We start from the raw sequence: 19,134 nt of genomic DNA on the forward strand, positions 1-19,134 counted from the left end.
TATGAAAGTCATCTTTCAACCTCCCTCCTTTCTTCATTATTTATTTATTTGACTAGTGATCTCTCCCCCACCCCTTCTATCTACTGATAGCTCAGCTTATACTGAGTGCATAAGAGAGAAAAAAAAAATGTAATTTTTTCTTCCATTTCCTGCTCTGGAAGGGTATACAGTACTGTATAGTTAGAGAGACAAGATCAAACTATGTGAACCAGTCAAATCCTGCTCCCTTTTAAAATGTGATCACTTGAACTTTTTATTTTTAAAATGAAAATGCACTCAAAATGAAAAAAAGTAAAAAAGACGTGTTTCATTCTGGGTTTTCAAAACCTCTTCTGATTTCAAGAAAGCTGTTGGGGGAATTTCTTTTAGCTCAATTCTGATAGAAGCTAGAAGCTAAGAAGACCTTAGAAACCAAAACACCTAATTACTAAATTATCCCCATCCAACCAGCAGTACTGTTTGAGTTAAGTTTCCATTTTTTTGGAGACAGAGGGGAACAGGGAAGAGGTTCTATGGTCGGAGAATCGGGTGAAGACCAGAGCGATTTATGTTCAACAGGAAGGTTGCGTGTGTTGCTGTTTCACTCTCTTCAACGTATAATGGAAGGCCAAGGCCAGCTGCTTTGCAACGCTAATCATCAGTGTCCTTTCACATAACTCATTTTACTTTCAGCTTCAAGGATTCAGATTTTGGAGTTTTTATTAGGAACGTGGTTTGGGGGCCAGAAAAGCCTGAGCTCAGGTATTAGCTTGTGATTTGAAGCAAGTTCTGAACCTAAGTCTCAGCTTCCTCATCTCCCAAATGAGGAAATTAGAAATAGTCCCTCACTATTTTTATGAGGACTGTGAAGTTAGATGGTCCGATAAAATGCCCAGCACCATGCCTAGACATGGTCAGGGCTGAATAAAGATTATCTGTTATTATATAACTATTATCACTAGGAATAAATATTATCTTTTATATTATGATCACTGGTAATGTTCAGCTGTGTCAGTTTCCTGTCACCCCTGTAACAAGTCACCACAAACTTGGCTTAAAACAACACAAATTTGTTCTTATACAGTTTTGGGGGTTGAAAGTCAGAAATCAGTTTCATGGGGCTGAAGTTAAGGGATTAGCGGGGATGGTTCCTTCTGGAGAGTGTAAGGGAAAACCCATTTCCTTACCTCTTTCGTCTCCTAGTACCTTGTGGCCCCTTCCTCCATCCTCAGTGTGCATCACTGTGATCTCTGCTTTCCTCACTACAGTGTCATCTTCTCTGACTCCTTCTAGGTCCCTCTTTATAAGGACCCTTGTGATTACATTTTATCTACCCAGATAATCCAATATAATCTTCCCATCTCAAGATCTTTAATCACATCTGCAAAGTTTCCTTTTGCCATGTAAAGTAACATTCACACGTTTAGGGGACTGGAATTGTGGACATCTTTGGGAGCCATTTTTCAGCCTCCCACATTGAATGGATCAGATTTGTGAACATGATTGTGATAATTTGCTTCATATCTCTACAATGCAAAGTGGTGAGTATAAACTCTGAGGGCATGAGTGCTTAAGATACTAACCAAACAAATCATTTAGAAATCTCAAGAGCTTTTTCTGAAACATCCATTCTCTCCTTCCACCTCTATCTTATCTCTGCTTACTCAGGAAGGAAGATGTAATTACATTTGTGGAAGCATGATTCTCAAACATAGATGGACCTGGGTTCACCATCCAACTCTGCAGCCTGGTAGCTGGTTGGGTTACCTTGAGAGAATTACATGATTGCCCCCAAAGCATCCCCCGAGACAGGGAATTGAGGCAGGTAGTTTATTTGGAAGGTGATCCCCGGAAGCACTGATGGGGAGTGAAGAAATGAGTCCGAGAATGGAAGGAAGCTAACAGGCAGCGTGTGGTTGAGCAGGTTACTCCTGTGGGCCACTGGGTGAACTTTGGGGTCTGGGAGACAGTGTAGAACATGCCTCAGAGGTACCTAACGTGAGAGGAGGAAGCTTTCCCCACTGGCCAAGCACTGATCCAGAGGTGTTATCCCTGGGACTCCCAGCCTGCTCCACTCCCTGGGAGAGTGTTGGCAGCAGGATGCCCACATCTAGTGAAGAAGGCTGAGTGCCTTGGGGTTGTAAATGGGGCGCTGACCACATCTGCTGACGTGACCTCTCTGAACTTCAGTCCCTCCTCTGAAAACTCACTTTGCAGGGATCTTGTGAAAATTAGCCGTCACCTGTAAAGTACCTAGTAGTATGCCCCACTCATAATAATTGCTCAATAACTGGTAGCTCTTAAATAATGATGATATCAAATATTTCCCTTTAGTTTCTGCTTATGAAATTCATTGGCACTGGGAAGATCACTTAACATTTCTGAGCTCTGTACCCAGAAAACAATAATAACAATAACCCTCCATTCCCCGCTCCACCCAGAATCACCATTCTACTTTCTGACTCTATGAATTTGACTATTCTACATTTCTCATATACGTGGAATCATACAATAGTTTTCCTTTTGTGTCTGCATTATTTTACTTAGCATAATGTCTTTGAGGTTCATCCATGTTGTAATGTGTCAGAATTTCATTTCTTTTTAAGACTGAATAATATTCCATTATATTTATATACCATGTTTTATTTATTCGTTTATCCGTCAATGGACATTTGAGCTGGTTCCGTGTTTTGGTTGCTGTGAATAATGCTGCTGTGAACACTAGTGTCCAAATATATGCTGAAGTATTTTAAATAAACTAGAGACATAACAAACTGTTGCTTTTACTAGCATCCTGAGGAACTAAGCGGATAATACAAGGAAATATTGCCTAATCCTTAGTGTTATTGCAACTTAGTAAAGCACTTCTAACTGAACTACCTTAGGAGTATTGGAAGCTCTTATCTTATAGATCATCAAAATAAGATTTTGGAAGGAAACAGTTTGAAAATCTTGATTTGGTATTGTGAGACTGATTCCCTATTTAAACTCCAGAATAGCTTTTAAAATACCATTCACACAATAATGATTTATTTTCCTGTATGGTATATTCATTCCGCCAAAATCACGTAAATTTCCACAGCTATTTGGTAATTCTGCTTGGTTTTCAGGATGTAATTGCATAAAACCTTATATTTCATGACCTCAGCATTTTCATCAGTGATGCTGAAATGTGCCTTCATCTTCCTCACCATCAGGATGGTGCAATACTTTATAGATTCTTATTAACCTTCCTCTGCAGAGAACACGCCGAGAGCCGCTGCCTTGAATTCTAATGATGGCCACAAATGAGTCAAGTTGGTTGCATATTGGCAGAGATTGGAGATTTGGATTCTGTGCAGGAGGGATTATTTGTACCCTTAATTTATATGTGTGAGGCTTTGTGCTTACTTACAGGGCACGCCTGGCAGAAATCCTCTGCCCAGATTTCTGGATATTTCTTTGATATGCTGGGGAAGTGGGTTTCCTATTGATGAGTTCCTGGTTCTGTCCCTATCTCTCTTCCAGTGGTAGACTGCATGGCCTTGGAAAAGTTGGCCTTGAACTTTGTACATATACTAACACAGTTTTAATTGAGCACCTACTGTGTGTCAAGCACTCTGCTGGGCATTTAGATGACCTTAGTGAATGAAACAAAGTTCCCTGCTCTCATGGTACCCAGATTCTGGAACTGTTCCTGATGGTAGCCACTAGCCACATGTAGCTACTTAAATAAAATATAAATTAATTAAAATTAAGTAAAATTTAGAATTCAATTCCATGTACATCTGAAGTGCTTAATAGCCACATATGGCTGGTGGCCACTATATTGGACAGTGCAGATGTACAACACTTCCATCACAAGATAGGAAAGAGAAATATTAAATGAAATATTAAATAAACTATAGAATGTTAAAATGTAGTAAGAGGTATGGAATAGAGAAAAGTAGAGAAGAGTAAGGGGAATTCGGTGGATGGAGACAGGTTGTGGTATTAAACAGGGTGGTCAGTGACAGTATTGCTGAGAAGGTGAGACTCAAACAGACTTGAAAGAGGTGCGAATGTTAATTAAGCAGATAACTGAGAGGGAAGCCTTCCAGCAGACTGAACAGCCAGAGCAACATACTGAGTCAGGAATACACGTGACACATTCCAGGCCCTGCAGGAAGCTAGAGTGGCTGAAGCTGAGTGAGCAGGGGAGGGAATGAATGGTCAGAGGAGATCAGAGGATATCAGGGTCTAGAGAACATAGGGCTTTGAAGACAATTAAGTGAAATGGGGAAACCATTGCAGGATCTTGAGCAGAATGACATGATCTGCCATATTGGAATGGTATCACACTGGTGTCTGTATTGAGAAGAGACCAAAAGAGAACCCGGTGAGAGGCAATTGTAGTAGTCCAGGCAAGAGGTGATTGGAGCTTGGACCAGGGTGTGGCAGCAGGAGAAGTAGTGAGAAATGGTCATGTTTTGGATATATTTTGAACATAGAGCCAGTATGGTTTCCTGATAGATTGCAAGAGTAAAAGGTGATTCCAAAAGATTCCAAGGTTTTTGGTCTAAGCAATTGGAAGATGGAGTTGGCATAAAGTGGAATGTGAAAGGCTGTGACTGGACCAGGTTTGGTAAAAGAAGACAGGAGTTTATTTTGGTACATGCGCAAGTTTGAGATGCCCGTTAGACATCCAAGTGGAAATGTCAAGTAGAGAGTATAAAACTAAGAAAGAAGTGTGGGCTGGAGAAACTATTGGGGAATCATGAGCCTTCTAAGCCATGGGCTGGGTGGATAAATAGGGATTGAATATAAAGAAGCGAAGAGGTACTGAAACTGAGCCCTGACAATGCCAGCATTAAGAAGTTGGGATAAGATAAAGAAGGAATCACCATGTATTTTCAATTATGTAAAATTTCTATATCAAGCTAACAGACTATTAAGTAAAATGTTATTTCCATCAGATTGACAAATATTATTTTTCATAAGAACCTGGAAAACCAGGTTCGGGTTTAGAATTCTTGGACTCTGGAATTCCACACCATGACTTGGTGGCACAGGGAAAGGGCCTGTGGCCCACACCCCTTCCCTTCCAGATGCCAGCTCATCCCATACTATGAGGGGTTTTGTTTGCTTGGGAGGGGACACCCCAGCCTGCGTGTCCAAGCTTGGTCCATACTCCCACCAAGACCATCTCTTGAATATCACTTGGGTCTAGGCGTATGACAGCAAGTCTACCCTAAGGAAGATGGATCCAGGAAAGAGGACTGCGAGCACTCCATGAGGAGCTAAGGTCTATGTGGACAGAGAATTCTGTGGTGCAGGGTACCCAGAGTCTGGTTTGGAAAGTGGGGAGCATCAGTCAGCTCTGGGTAAACACTTCTTGTCCCAACAGACTTCCTACCCCATAGGGAAACCCGTGGCTGGAGAAGGACCAGAACATGGCCTTTTAAGGCACAGAGCTAAGGGCAGGGACCCTCTCACTGGCTCTCTGAGCTGGTAAGGAAAGGAGTAGAGAAAAAGATTTTTAAGATAGAGAAATAATGTGTTTATTTGCTCATGAGAACAATCTGATAGAGAGGGGGAAGTAAATGATATGGAAAAGAATGACCAATTCTTTGAGCAGGCAAAAGGGAAAAGGACCTAATGCCCAAATGTGGAAATTGGCTTTGGGAATAAGCTTGAATGGTTCTTCTGTGGTAACCGGCAGGAAGACAGAGCATGTAGGTGCTAATGCTGGTGAGGAAGTAGATGTGGGGGTGGGAGGTATGGACATTCTCATCTCATTAATCAGAACTCGTTTCTAGAAGATCCCTGATTAAGGATGCCTTGCCAGAGAACTGTTTTGGGTCAAAGTTGACATTTTTGTGGTGGTTAATTTAATTTCTATTTAAAGACTCACTAATCATTCACTGTTTTCTTCGTGTATTAAAAATTCCAACCTTGTTTAGCTCTTTTACTTGCATAATATTTCCATGAGGAACTCAAAGCACAGAGAGGCAATATTTTGTCAAAAGATACACAGTTAATAAGTAGTAGAAACAATGCTGCTGCCATTTCCTTCTGACTCATGATATACCAAAAAGCTCCCCGCTGGCCTTTAGGATATATTTCTTGATGTAGGAGTCTGGGAGTCCCTAAATAAAAATTTTGATTTTTAAGGGCTTGAAGGAATTATTCCAATAAAAAAATCAATAAAAGAACTGGAAAGATGAATAAGAACAAAACAACTTCTTTCTTCTCATAAATTTTATTTTTTAAGTGTCAAAACGTGCGACTTCTTTTCAGACACTGAAAACTATGCCGTTTTGTGCCCTTTGTCTAATGCAGTCACTTTCTGAATAGACAGGTGATTTCAGCAATTGCTTTTGTGTACCCAGGGGCACTGAAGTAAGGCTCATTATTTGTAAGATGAGAATAGAAACCACTTTTGTGTTACTCATAGAGACGTGATTAAAATCAACTTTAAAACATACCCTGAAGCATTTTCAACTTCATAGAATAAAAAGAGTTAAATATAATCAGTAGCACATTATTTAAAACAGTACTTTGTAACCAAAGCTCAGGTCAACTTCTGCTTCACATTTGGAGAGAGAGGAACTTGTAAGTGGGAATACTCCACCACATTTGCTCAAGGACTTCAGCCTTTGGCTCAGTCTTCCTTCCTGCGTGTCTTCTGCCATCATCCTTGATGACTCCCAACTTCCAGAGCTGAATGGCATCCCCATTCAACCCATCCATCATTCAGAACTGCTCTCCTTCAAACATCGTGAATCATAAAACCACCTTCACTGAGCAACGCTGCCTTATACTTATAAAGTTTCTTATGCCTCCTGGACGTGCTTCTCTTCTTCCTGGCAGCCAGAACTCTGACCCTTTCGTGATCTCCATTGGCCCTGCACTATCTCATCCCCACCCTCTAGCCATGACCCATGTCAAGCATGTTCTCAGTAGCCACCATATGCTTTCATTCTCCATGCCTTGCTAGTCCCCAGCCTGGCCAGTGATCTCTATTAGCAATCCAGGCTGCATAACTCTCAGAATTTGCCTGTTCATCTCCGGATTCTCTTTCAGATTCTCTATAGCACCCTGTTCTGAACTTTTTCTGTGCTCCTCAAGCCCCCGCCCTACTTCTTTGTCACTTTCACTGAAGGTCAGCTACATTGAGACATTAGAGGACATCCACCATGAGCTTCATGCTCCCTGCCCTTCACAGTTTTACTCGGGCCTCCAGCTTCTCTCCTGACAGAGGTGTAGCAGGTTCACATCCTATCTAAGTGTGAACCACCCACATCTACCAGAACCATGATCTGTGAGTGATCTTCTCACTTCAGTGTCTCTTCCACAGTGATTCAGCCCTTTGGCCTACAAATATGCTACAAACAAATCCAAAAAACAAAATTTCCAAAGCTTTTTAATCCCTTTAATTTTCTATTTCCCTTCTCTTTCTTGGTGAATCTAATGGGATATAGTCAGTGATTCTGCTCCTACCACCCCAACCACTATTATGACCTCAGCCCACCTTTCTGGCCTTAGCTCCCATGACCAGCATAGTGCTTCCTGAATCCCACAGTACATCCCCCTGGATAGGCTTTCCCCAGCCACTTTTCGAGGGTCACTCTCTGAAGCTTGCTCAAGGCATCATGTCCATGAATCCATGCTGTCTTTTACCCAACTCCTATTTTGTTTTATTTTTTTTTAATGAGGTATAATTGACATAGAGTAAAATGCACCTGGTTTGATAATCATGTACACCTGGGTAACCAATGCCCAAATTGATATAACATTTCCATCACCCAGACAGTCTCCCTCATTCTCCTTTCCAGACAACCCCCAACCTCACCCCATCTCCAGAGACGACCACTATTCTGATGTCTATCATCTGAGGTTAGTTTTGCCTATGTTTGAACATCATATAAATGGAATAAATGCAGGGAATTGTGTCATATTTAGTTAGTACTACATCCTATTTTTGAGGTTCATCCATGTTGTTGCATTTAGCAGTAGTTCATTCTTTTTAATTCTGAGTACTTCCCATCCACAATTTGTTTATCCATTTTCCTGTTAAATACACATTTAGCTTTTTTTCCAGTTTTTTGGTTTTTATGCATAAAGCTACTATGTACATTCTTATACAGATGTTTTTTGTGGATATATGTTTTCCCCCCTTGGGAAAATATCTAGGAGTGGAACTGCTGGGTCATAGGGTAGAACTATGTTTAACTTCAGAAGAAACTGCCAAACTGTTTTCTTAAGTGCTTTTACCATTTCCCATTCTTTACATTCCTGCCAGCAGTGGATGAGAGTTCCAGTTGCTCCACATCCATCTCTTCCTTTTGTGTTGTTGTTTGTCTTTTCTTTGACATGTGGTCCTGCATTATTAGAGCATCTTATCTCTCTCTCCACTTGAGCTTCTTAAGGACAGCAGTTGTGCCTCAGTTGGCTTTGCACAGCCCAGTGCAGCCTTCCTGGGAGCTGGCTCTCTCTAAATCTGTACAAAACAGGATAAAATGGAACCCAGTGAGGGAGGCAGGGACTCTGGGAATTCTGTACAGACAGCCGAGTGGCCCAACAAAATCAATATGATCTGACTCTCCCGGCAGTGTATTACAATACTGCAGCTTGAATGCAGGGCTCCTGCGGCCATTTGTTACAGTCTTCAGGAAAGGCTTTTTATCAGATTCATAGCCCGAGTGATACAAATTATTGGATTTCTTTTCCAACATAAAAAATAGCTATTTGCAGCCTTTTGAAGCTGGGTAAATGAGCCATTGATCTTACCTGTAGAACACTGCAGGGTATTTTTGTCCTGTCTTAACTTCCAATATTCTGTGACGGGAGCCTGCCTCTCCAGCCAAGCTAGTCTAATCGTTATTCTCTGGGCATACCCTGTTCATATCCTCCTCCATGCCTTTTCCCACAGTATGGGGAAAATTCTTACCTGGAATGCCCTTTCTTTTTTCCTCCTAGAAGCTAAATCTTCAAGGCCTGGCACAAAGGCCAGTGTCTCTATGAAGCTTTCCCCACTGCTTCATCCTTCAGTAACTATTCTCTCCTGTGAATTATTACAACCTCCCCAGAGGAGGGTGACAGGGCTTCTAGGTTAATAGGGGTATTCCAGGGCCTGTACATGACAAGCATACCCCAAATGTCTGCAGCCGTGTTCCAGAGGGCCAGCTGCTATGCAGAACCTCTTTTTTTTGACATCCCCTGCTCAAAATGAGCCTCTCCACTTCTAGCCAGCACTGTCTGCCTCCTGCCATCATCTTGAAGCGATAAATTGCTTCAGAGCATGTTTCATCACTCACCAGTCAGTGAAGAGCTTGAGCTGCATTCAAGAGTGCGTGTTAGAGCGTTCAGTCCTCTGAGCGTGTGGGAAGGCACTGAGTAACATGGCTCTGCTTCTTACCGCTCATACACGCTTCTCATTTTCCAAGAGAGACACGGAAACAGTTGGCTTAAATTTGGCAAATATCTTGACCAAGACAAGAGAGGGGGCCTTCCAACCCTCCAGCTTTTCTGTGCTCTGTTCCCTCTCGCTCTCAAAACAAACCTGCACCTTGTCTGTTCCCACGTAGACTCTGGGCAGTTCTCCCAGATGTCTTCCTGAAAGACAGCCTGGACAGAAGAGTCTTCTCTTTCAATTCCCATTGTCTTTATTGGACTCCAGAAAAACCCTTCACTTTTTTTCTTTTTTTTAAATTTATTTATTTATTTATTTAATTGGCTGTGTTGGGTCTTTTTTGCGGTGCGCGGGCTTTTCTTTTTTAGTTGCGGTGAGTGGGGGCTACTCTTCGTTGTGGTGCACAGGCTTCTCATTGCCATGGCTTCTCTTGTTGTGGACCACGGGCTCTAGGTGCGTGGGCTTCAGTAGTTGCGGCACATGGGCTCAATAGTTGTGGCTCTAAAGCACCGGCTCAATAGCTGTGGCGCACGGGCTTAGTTGCTCCGCGGCATGTGGTATCTTCCTGGAGCAGGGATCAAACCTGTGTCCCCTGCATTGGCAGGCGGATTCTCAACCACTGCACCACCTAGGAAGCCCAAAGCCCTTCACTTTTAATTCTGGGAAGTGTGAGCAGGAGCACCCAGGAATATTACCTCCCCATGCTTCCTTATTCTGCCCTGCTGGTCATCTCTTCACCTGGCTAGGCTGCTTCACTTTCTCCTTACCTCCTAGTTCCTACAAAGTATGCTTATTCATTCAAAAATATTTAATGCCATTTTAAATTGTTTAATTTTTTCACTAAACACTGTGGTAGGAGTTAATGTCCAACAAAAGTCAAGACAGAAACAGTGCCTTTTTCTGGAGCTTATGTTTACTAGGAAACATAGATACACAAAGAGACGACTACAAAAAAGTGTCCTGACTGCCATCTTATTAAAAGTGCAGGGCACTGTAGGGACACATGGAAGGAGTCCGGGCTCAGGAGGTCTGGGAAGGCTTCAAAGAAGAGGTGACATTTAAGCCAGTGACACTTACCCAGAAGTCAGCTGAAAGACATGAGCATGGGAGTAGGGTGCGTCACATAATAAAGGCCAAATGTGGGAACACATAGAAACTGTGAGAGCATAACACAGCAAGGAACTGAGAGAAGTTCGATGGTTTGAAAAGCAGAATGCAGGAGAGATCGTGAAAAATGAAGCCGAAAAGATAATTACGGGCATGATCATAACAGGCCTTTCCTGTAAGTTCTGATAAGGACTACGGATGTCTCACAGCAAAGGAGAGCCATTCAAAGGCTCAAGAAGAAGAGGGAGAGCACCTCTTTTCTGTTTGCAAAGGTCACTCTGGCAGAAGCTCTGATAGCGTGGACTGGAGGGGCAAAGCTGGAACAGGCAGGAGGGCCAGACGAGAGTGATGGAGGCTCACAAGAGGAGGGGCAGGGGATCTGGAGAAGGTGGGTGGGCTGGTGATGTCTCAGCCTGCGGGCGTGATGTGAGACTTAGGGGAGAGGAAAGGGTAAGGGGGGAGGCCAGGCTTCAGGCTAGGATTATGGCGGTCGGTCACAGAAGAAGGAACACGGGAGCTTCGGGCTAGGGGTGTCCCTGAGGCAGTTGGATATGTGCCTGGGCCTCAGGAGGGGACCGTGCTAGTGGAGCTGTACGTCATCCACGCTCAGTGCTCATGCTGCCGCAGAATGGGTTAGACAGCCCAGGAGGAGGGAGGGCTCGGGACACTAAGGAGGGGCAGAGGGAGAGGAATATAGAGAAGACTGAGAGGGGCAGCCAGGGAGTGGGACAAACCAGGAGAAGGGATCACCCTGACAGGAGGCAACAGAGGCGTCTTTCAGGAAGGACGGATGGTCAACCAGGTCTGACCTCCCAGAAAGACACTGTTATACCCACTGGAGTTAACAACCAGAAACGTGTGGTTGGCAGGTGCAATTTCAGGGGAAGAGTGGGGGTAAAGTGGATTGAACAGTGAGTGGGACATGAGGAAATAAAGATGTCAAAAAAGGAAACTCTCTCAAGAGGATTGGCTATAAAGGGAGGTGATAGAAAAAGAAGTAGCTAGAGAGGGGTATGGGGTAAAAGGATGGATTTGTTTTGTTTTTTTAAGATGAGAGAAACATAAACAGATTGTAACATGTTTTAGAGTGAGGAAGGACGATGAAGGCATGAAATCTGTCATAAGAAGCAATTGCAGGATATAAAGCCAGTAACAGACGGGAGAGTGTCGGCACTATGTTCGCGTGATAAAGACAAAGTTCTATGCGAGTGTGCCGCGTCCCCAGGTTGCAGAAGGGTTGGAGCATCCAGTTCCATGTGGTGGAAGCAGCACCGCGGGCTGATCCGGGAGCAACGCCCTGCGGCGCAGTCCCAGCTGAGGAGGGCTGGGCACGCTCCCTAAGCTCTCTGCCCGAAGTCAGGATAAGCAGAGCCACCTCTCGAGTCTCGTCAACGCGATGAGATAAGACACAGAAGTGCTTAGAGCAGTGCCTGGCACACACCGGCAAGTGCTCCGTAGTGTCGGCTGCGATCATCAGAGGAAGCCTAACGTTGCAGGGAAAGACCTCACCCAGTGGCTTCTCACGCCTGCTAAGGAGCTCGAAAAACACCTCCTGTGCCCTTGTGTTCTAGACTGTTGAGAATCAGACCTGTCCTGAAGCGCTGGGCCCCTTCCGCCCACAGAAGCCCTTGAGTCTGTGTGGCGTGGCTCCACCCAGAGGGGCAGCAGAAGCGCCCATCGTGAAGGCGGGGCGAGGGCAGCCCAGAGATCTCTCGTGGGTCCCTACCCTGTCTCTCTCCAAAGCCTCTCCTCTGGTCTTCAGGTGAGATTTCCATGTTCGGGGGGGGGCGCCAGATGCTGGGGATTCCCTCACACACCCATCCCCAGGCACCAGATCTGTGTGATTGCTGTGGCAAAGGTTTGAGTTGTCTTCTTGAAGAGACCGCGTACTGTTTGTCTGTCAGATCATCTATGTGTCGGTGGAACTGAAATTACCGGAGAATGTGAGAGTGTGAGAGTGTGTTCCAAAGAGGCTGGCATACGGTTGGTGATCCTTGAGTGTTGGTTTCCTTTCTGGAAGGTACGGAGACTGTGTCCTCTGGGGGCAGCATGACCGGGTAGAAGTCATGGGGTTTGCCCTCAAATTTTGGCTCTACTGTTGAGCAGCTGTATGAACTTGGGTTATTTACATCTTCTTGAGGCTTTTTTCCTCATCTGGGAATGAAGCTTCATAATATTTAGTGCACCGGCGTGTGTTAGGGCTTAAGCGAGACAGAGTAGATGGAAGTACCTGGCGCACAGTAGGTATTCTGTGTTTTTTCTTCTCCCTTCTCTGTGTGCCTGTTTTAACCACTAGGTAACCACGATTACCCTCACAGATCTGATCTATTTCTTCACATCTAGTCAATATATCAAGTGTTTAGTCGCACCTCCTCCTGATGCATGGAACTCAGGGCATGGAAGTTGCACCATCACCAGACCTGTAATTTTGTCTTGTTAGACACAGACAGACCTCTGTGTGGCTGCAACAGAGATGTTGTTCCCCTTGTCAGCATTGAAATGATGCTCTCCTTCACTCTTCGGTGAAATGTGTGCAGGCATTTCTTTCCCCTGGTTGAACATTTTGCAATCACCTTTAAACACAATGCCCTCCTCTTGCTTCCGCTCCCTGACCTGCCTCTTCTCCTCCCTCCCAACCTCCTAAAGCCCATCTTGTTTCCTGTATTGTTTGCCTAATGGGCACTTTAACAGGTGTAGCACTTCCATTTTGAAATGCACAGAAACCAAGACAGAAATTTGGATTTCTTCCTGGAGAGTTTCCATCCCTTCTCCTTGTTTACAGCTTTCTTCCTTCTTTTTCCTTCTGCAACACAACTGAAATTTGCTGAACCAGAAAGGGGAGGCAGGAGGTGTGAAAGGAGAGGCAATCCACCTTCTCATTGTTTCAGGAAGAGCTTATTAGCGACCTGCTCTCTAGAAGAGACCAAGTGCTTTAAAGATACTCCGGGAGCCTCTTCTGTTTCCACAAAAGCCCGAGGCCTGAGTATACCGTGCATGACAGAATCTAATTACCAAGATAATTCTGGTTACCTGGAATGCCCAACTGTTGTGTTTTGTAATCAAAAGCAACATTGGCAGGTGTGAGTCTGAGTCGGCTGAAAACTCAGGGAAGCTATTGAATGCTTATCAACCTGAAGCAATTTTATTCTAGCCAGTGCGCCTGTGTTGTTCACATTTTATGTTAGCAGAATGTTCGGGGATCTGGAGAATATACCAGAGCACTTCCGCCGACACACAGACATCAACCCCCCTGTAGGAAGATCCTCGGCTGACTCAAGTACTCCTGTTTCTGAAACTGGACTTCATAGCAATTTCACAGAGCTCCCTGCCATTTTTGAATTTGTTCTCTTTAAATAGTGGATCAGCACCTGACTTTGACAGCCTTCATTTGGCATTCAACAAGGAGAAATTGATTTTTCTCCAGGCCTGGACAGGCTGTAGATATCTGGTGCGTACAGGGTGTGCTAAGCTGCATAGAGGTGTGTATTCATGCCCCTCGCCACCTGCTTCATAGTCGTTCCAGCACAGAGCTGCAAATTGGCTGTCTCTTCCCCATCTCAGCCGGCTCGTTAATTTATGTCTTTACCTCTCTGCCATAGCACGCCAAGGAAATGGAGTTTCCACTTGCAAAATCAGGTTTACTGAAAATGAAGCAACGTGGTAATAATTGGTTTTTTAAGTGCTTAAAGGAATCCCCAGTGGAAAACAAGAAACAAGTTGCAAAAGAGGAAGAGAAATTAGGTCATAGAGACAAGGACAGTTAAGAAAGGCAAATAATAAAGAAATGTGGGAGAGGTTGACAGGAGATAAATTAGAAAGGGATAAAGGGTCAAGTAAGCAGCAGAAGGGAGACAGGAGACAGGAAAAGAAATGACGTGGAGTTGAGTAATGGACTCAACGAAGGAAGTAGAAAAAGTGAAGGCCAAAGTAAGGATTAAGGAGAAAAATGTCAGAGACAGCCAGGTCTCTAGAATTGCAGGTGATTGGTGGCCTGGGAGGACGTAGACGGGGCTCGATCAGTCCCTCGTGAAGTGAGGTGTCTGAATGCCTCCGGGCCGTCTGATGGTCACGGGGACTGTCCCCTGCACATGCTGACTCAGACTCATTACTACATTTGGCCAGCCTGTAACGGCCACAGATTTCACTGATGCATATTTCAACTGAATTTTCTAAGCAAGTTCTTAAATAAACAGTCACCAAATATAGCTGAAAATTAGAATCAGGCTTTCAGTGGTGAGCGTTTCTATAGGAAAGGTCTGAACACCCTTCACGTGGCTTTTTCCAGAGTTTTTCATCATCTGTGGCTTTTAACCCTGGCACGTACGGTAGCAACTGTTCCGCCGCCGGACGGTGTGCATCCTTCTCGCATTTACTTTTAGCATCCTCCAGGGCAGGGAGCGGGGCTGACAGCTGTGGGGCTCGCCAAGCCCCTTGTTACTCCAGCCATAGCAAAGGGGCCTTCGAGAGGTTTGGATTCGAAGGGGACCACCAGAAACTCCTTTCCCCAAAGCTGGGACATCCAGAGCAGGTCTTCTCAGCCAGCCCAAATTTGCAAAGCCGGAGCTGTCAGAGGAAGGTAGAAACGGCAGGAGGCCTGAGAGAAATCCCAAGAAGGTGTCATCTGGCCTGTGGCTTCAGAGCCAGAGTTTGGAACCTTGGCGTCGCCTCCCGGGCTGGCTGAGGACCCTGGCGCTGGGAGATGCGTATTCTGTGGAGTCTAAGAACTGATGCTCACCGGTGGCTTGTGGATTCTTTTCCTTGTTGAGCGGATGCCTTCTGTTATGGTTGGAGCTAAAAGCCCTCTTTCCTTATGTGTATCTTAGGTTGACAGATTACACTATTTTCACCAATGAGTGGGAAACGTAGCAGTAATAATCCAGACTGATTGATGTTTGTCAATGGGCTATTCGTCCATCTATACCTGTTGATATTTTAATATAGTTGGGTTTAATATAGTTAGATTTTCCTGCAAAATCATGGGGCCCTGTCATGCTCAAATGTTGCTGAGAAACTGGGCAGCCCTCTTATTCTTGTCCGCAGTCACTTTCCAGAGGAGGGTCATTACCTCCAGAGTTATGGTTAGTGGTCAGTTCATTCCGTACGTATGATTTAGCAGTCAGGGTGACCATTTGCCTGGGGCTTTTCTGGTTTTAGCACTGAAAGCCCTGCATTCCAGGAAACTCCTCAGTCCCAAGCAGACCAGGACAATTGGTCACCCGATCACCTTCCATGTTCTGATAGAGCCAGAAGAGACCCTGGAAATCACAGTGATTCCTTTTAAAGTGCTGGTTAAAACCGAGTCCTCTTTATCAATTTATTTTCCTTCTGATTCACACATTCCCTGGATTGGAGGAGATAATTAAGTGCTGTGATTGAAGATGTAATTGTCAGCATTACAGAATAAAATTAAACAAATGGTACTGCTGTGTGCCAAAAAAGAATTTTATGATCCAGATTGGGATTTGAAAATTAGATAGTCAAAGACATAAAGTGAATCACAAATCATTATTCTCTATCTGGATACTGTTTGGTATGTCAAAGAGATTTTTTTTTTTAATGGTATCATTTCAGGAAGTTTAAAGAATGAAATACAATGAACATACCATCATTCTATCTAGTTACACCTTTTTTTTTTTTTTCTGGAAAATGTTCACAATAATGTGAAGGGATAGAAGCCCAGCCTGGAAGCCAACAGATGATGGTTCTGGTCCTGGTTCAGTCACTAACAGACCATTGACCCCAGACAAGTCATTCAGCCTCCCCAGGTCCAAGCATTTTCACAACTAAAAATGAAAGTGTAGATAAGAACTTCTTATGGAACAGCCAGCAGAGGAGAAATGTTGAAATTCAGGAGTCTTCACACTGCATTTACAACCATGTGGACCTGGACAAGTGAGCTAGCCTCTTAGCTTTCTCATGTATAAAATGGAAAGTTATTAATAGCCCACAGAGCAGATTTCTTGTGAAGACCAAATGATAATGCAAGAAGTGAGGACAGGGCTTCCCTGGTGGTGCAGTGGTTAAGAATCCGCCTGCCAATGCAGGGGACATGGGTTCGATACCCGTTCCAGGAAGATCCCACATGCCTTGGAGCAACTAAGCCCATGCGCCACAGCTACTGAGCCTGCGCTTTAGAGCCCATGAGCCACAACTGTTGAGCCCACATGCTGCAACTACTGAGCCCATGTGCTGTAACTACTGAAGTCCACTTGCCTAGAGCCTGTGCTCCACAACAAGAGAAGCCACGGCAATGAGGAGCCTACGCACCACAACGAAGAGTAGCCCCCACTCACCGCAACTAAAGAAAGCCCGTGCACAGCAAAAAAAGACCCAACACAGCCAATAAAATAAATAAATAAATTTATTAAAAAAAAAAAAGAAGCAAGGACAAATGTCACATTCTACCGTCATGTAGTATCCCTTAGATCCTATGGTAGCCTCTAACATGGGTCACGATTTAGTGCAAGTGTTGTTAAACTTTTATATGCAGGCCAAGTCTGGCCCATCACCTGTTGTGTGTGTGTGTGTGTGTGTGTGTACACAGAGAGAGAGGGAGAGAGGGAGAGAGAAAGTTAGTCATCATAACCAACTGTGCTCCTTCATTTACGTTTCTACACTGTGATAGCTTTCTTGATACAACAGCAGAGTTGAGCAGTTGTGTTGCCACAGAAACAGTATGGCCCACCCAATTCTAAAATATTTAGCCTCTAGCCCTTTACAAAAATACTTTGGTAACCCTGATCTAGCAGAAAGGTTTCAAGATTGGTGTTGCAAGGTCCAGGATTCTCTTAGGTTGTATGTCCCTATATGATATCACTCAGATGATTTACTCTCTGGTTCTCTGGTTCTCATACTTTTAAAAAGAGCGGACTACAAATCCAGCCCCTTCTTTCCTCGTAGAAATGTTGTTAAGGTAGATAATAAAACAAAAGCATTGATTTTTTTTTTTTTTTTCTGAAGGAAAGATGATTTAATTTCAAAGTATTAGTCATAGGGTGGATGCCGTTAGATGATTCGGAAATGGTGACTGGTGCGTTGTTACTCTGTGATATTAGTTCTCTCGTGTACCTCAGTGGGGGATTACTTAGATCAGTGGTAGCATACAGACCCCTGCACCACGGTACCACATCAAAAACTACAATAATGCACCAGAATCTAATTTAATCACAGTATTCAGTCAAGAAGAGAGTTTTAATTGCTTCTTTATTCCTTTATCCTCTGAAGACTATCATTAAACATTTACAAGACATGAACTTCAGATCATGCTAACATCTCTGCTGAGGTCACCTGAGAGCTGGCCATTTTAATCCAGGACCGAGAGAGGGGCCTTCAGGCACATACTCCCAAGACAGAAGAACAGTGGTGGTGGTGGTAACACATGGGCTGGTTTGCAGAGCAAATACCAAAGATATTTGTCTGTGTTAAAACTTTAATTTGTATTTCATTCTTGGACACATGACTGATACCCAGGCTGGTTAAGCATATACACAAGTGAGTAACAAACCTTTGCCTGACACATGTAAATATTAGGACCTCCTCTTTCCCAAGAACTTCCTCAAAGCCCCAGGGAGGATCTCCCTAAAAGGAGCAGCTTTTAATATGTCTCAAAACAGCCAAGCCTAGTCTCTGAAAGTAACATTGGCTCAGGTGCCACCCATTACAGACCCTACATACAGAACTCTAGATTTATGGCATAGATAAATTAGTGGGCGATCATTTGCTCTATAAAAGGAGTCTTCACTTTACAAGCAGATCCACTGTTGTGTTCCTTTAACTGATCTATTGCCAGTAGTGCATTTCTAATAAAATCTTATTTTAGAAATGCAGCACACATATACTTTTTCATTGCTAACCTAGATGGAAATATGAAGAGCAGGGTACACTTATAGTCTCCTTAGATCTTAGTGTGGCTTTTGTCAAGATCCTTTGTTCTCAGGCTAGGAGCTTGATGTTATCCGTTACTTACGATTGGCTAGGAGAGATGGAGGTCCATGATTCTTTAATATAGCAACAATGAAACAATATCATGTGGTTCCATTCACTTACTCTGGTTATCTGCATGAGATTCCAAAAAAGTGAATCTTCACTTTTTTCACAGGAATAAGCTACCTGGCCCTTTGAAGCCAAGTCATTATAACATTAGCAATAGCATTAGTATTAAGCGTTATCTTATGCCAAGCAGTATCCAAACTCATTAGCTCATTGACCTCAAACAAACCCAAAAGCTAGGTTATTACCATTCTTATATTATAGGTGGGAAGATTAAGGCACGGAGAAGTAAAATACCCTTCCCCGTGTCACAAGATGATACATGCAGTCTGGATTCAAACTCAGTGAGGCTTGCTTTATAATTTATGTTATTAACCACTGTGCTATATTGACAAGTAAAGCAACTGTCAGATGCTGAAATGTAGGAGCATATGACATATTTTCTACCTTCAAGAAGCTAATAAGTATATCTGCTTCCAGCCATAAGAGAGAAACTTGGACTCACCCTTGCTATTAAAGAACAAAAAAGCAAACAAAAAAAACCCTAGAAAGCTAGACAAAATATATCAGACAACTAAGTCATCCATTGGACAGCAGGAAGGTGAGGACTGCGATCCCTGAGGTAAAGAAAACAAAAGATGAGCCCTGTGATTGCCCCAGTTTTCTGCCTAAAGGCATATTTGGGG

At 43.7% G+C, this 19,134-nt stretch overlaps 1 protein-coding gene across 4 annotated transcripts in view; it reads left to right on the forward strand.

Moving 5' to 3' along the window:
• CPQ (carboxypeptidase Q) overlaps nucleotides 1-19,134 on the forward strand; it is a 514,519-nt gene that overhangs the window by 469,622 nt on the left and 25,763 nt on the right. Inside the window, exon 8 of one of the 4 annotated variants that reach the window (XM_057734216.1) lies at nucleotides 7,776-7,920. The exons of the other annotated variants lie outside the window; for them this stretch is intronic. Coding sequence (XP_057590199.1) covers nucleotides 7,776-7,906 — 131 coding nt within the window. The 3' untranslated portion in view covers nucleotides 7,907-7,920. Of the gene's footprint in view, nucleotides 1-7,775; nucleotides 7,921-19,134 lie in introns of those variants that run through there. 4 annotated transcript variants of the gene reach the window in all.

This window comes from Hippopotamus amphibius, chromosome 5, assembly GCF_030028045.1.
Source record: "Hippopotamus amphibius kiboko isolate mHipAmp2 chromosome 5, mHipAmp2.hap2, whole genome shotgun sequence".
In the NCBI taxonomy this organism is placed as follows: domain Eukaryota; kingdom Metazoa; phylum Chordata; class Mammalia; order Artiodactyla; family Hippopotamidae; genus Hippopotamus; species Hippopotamus amphibius.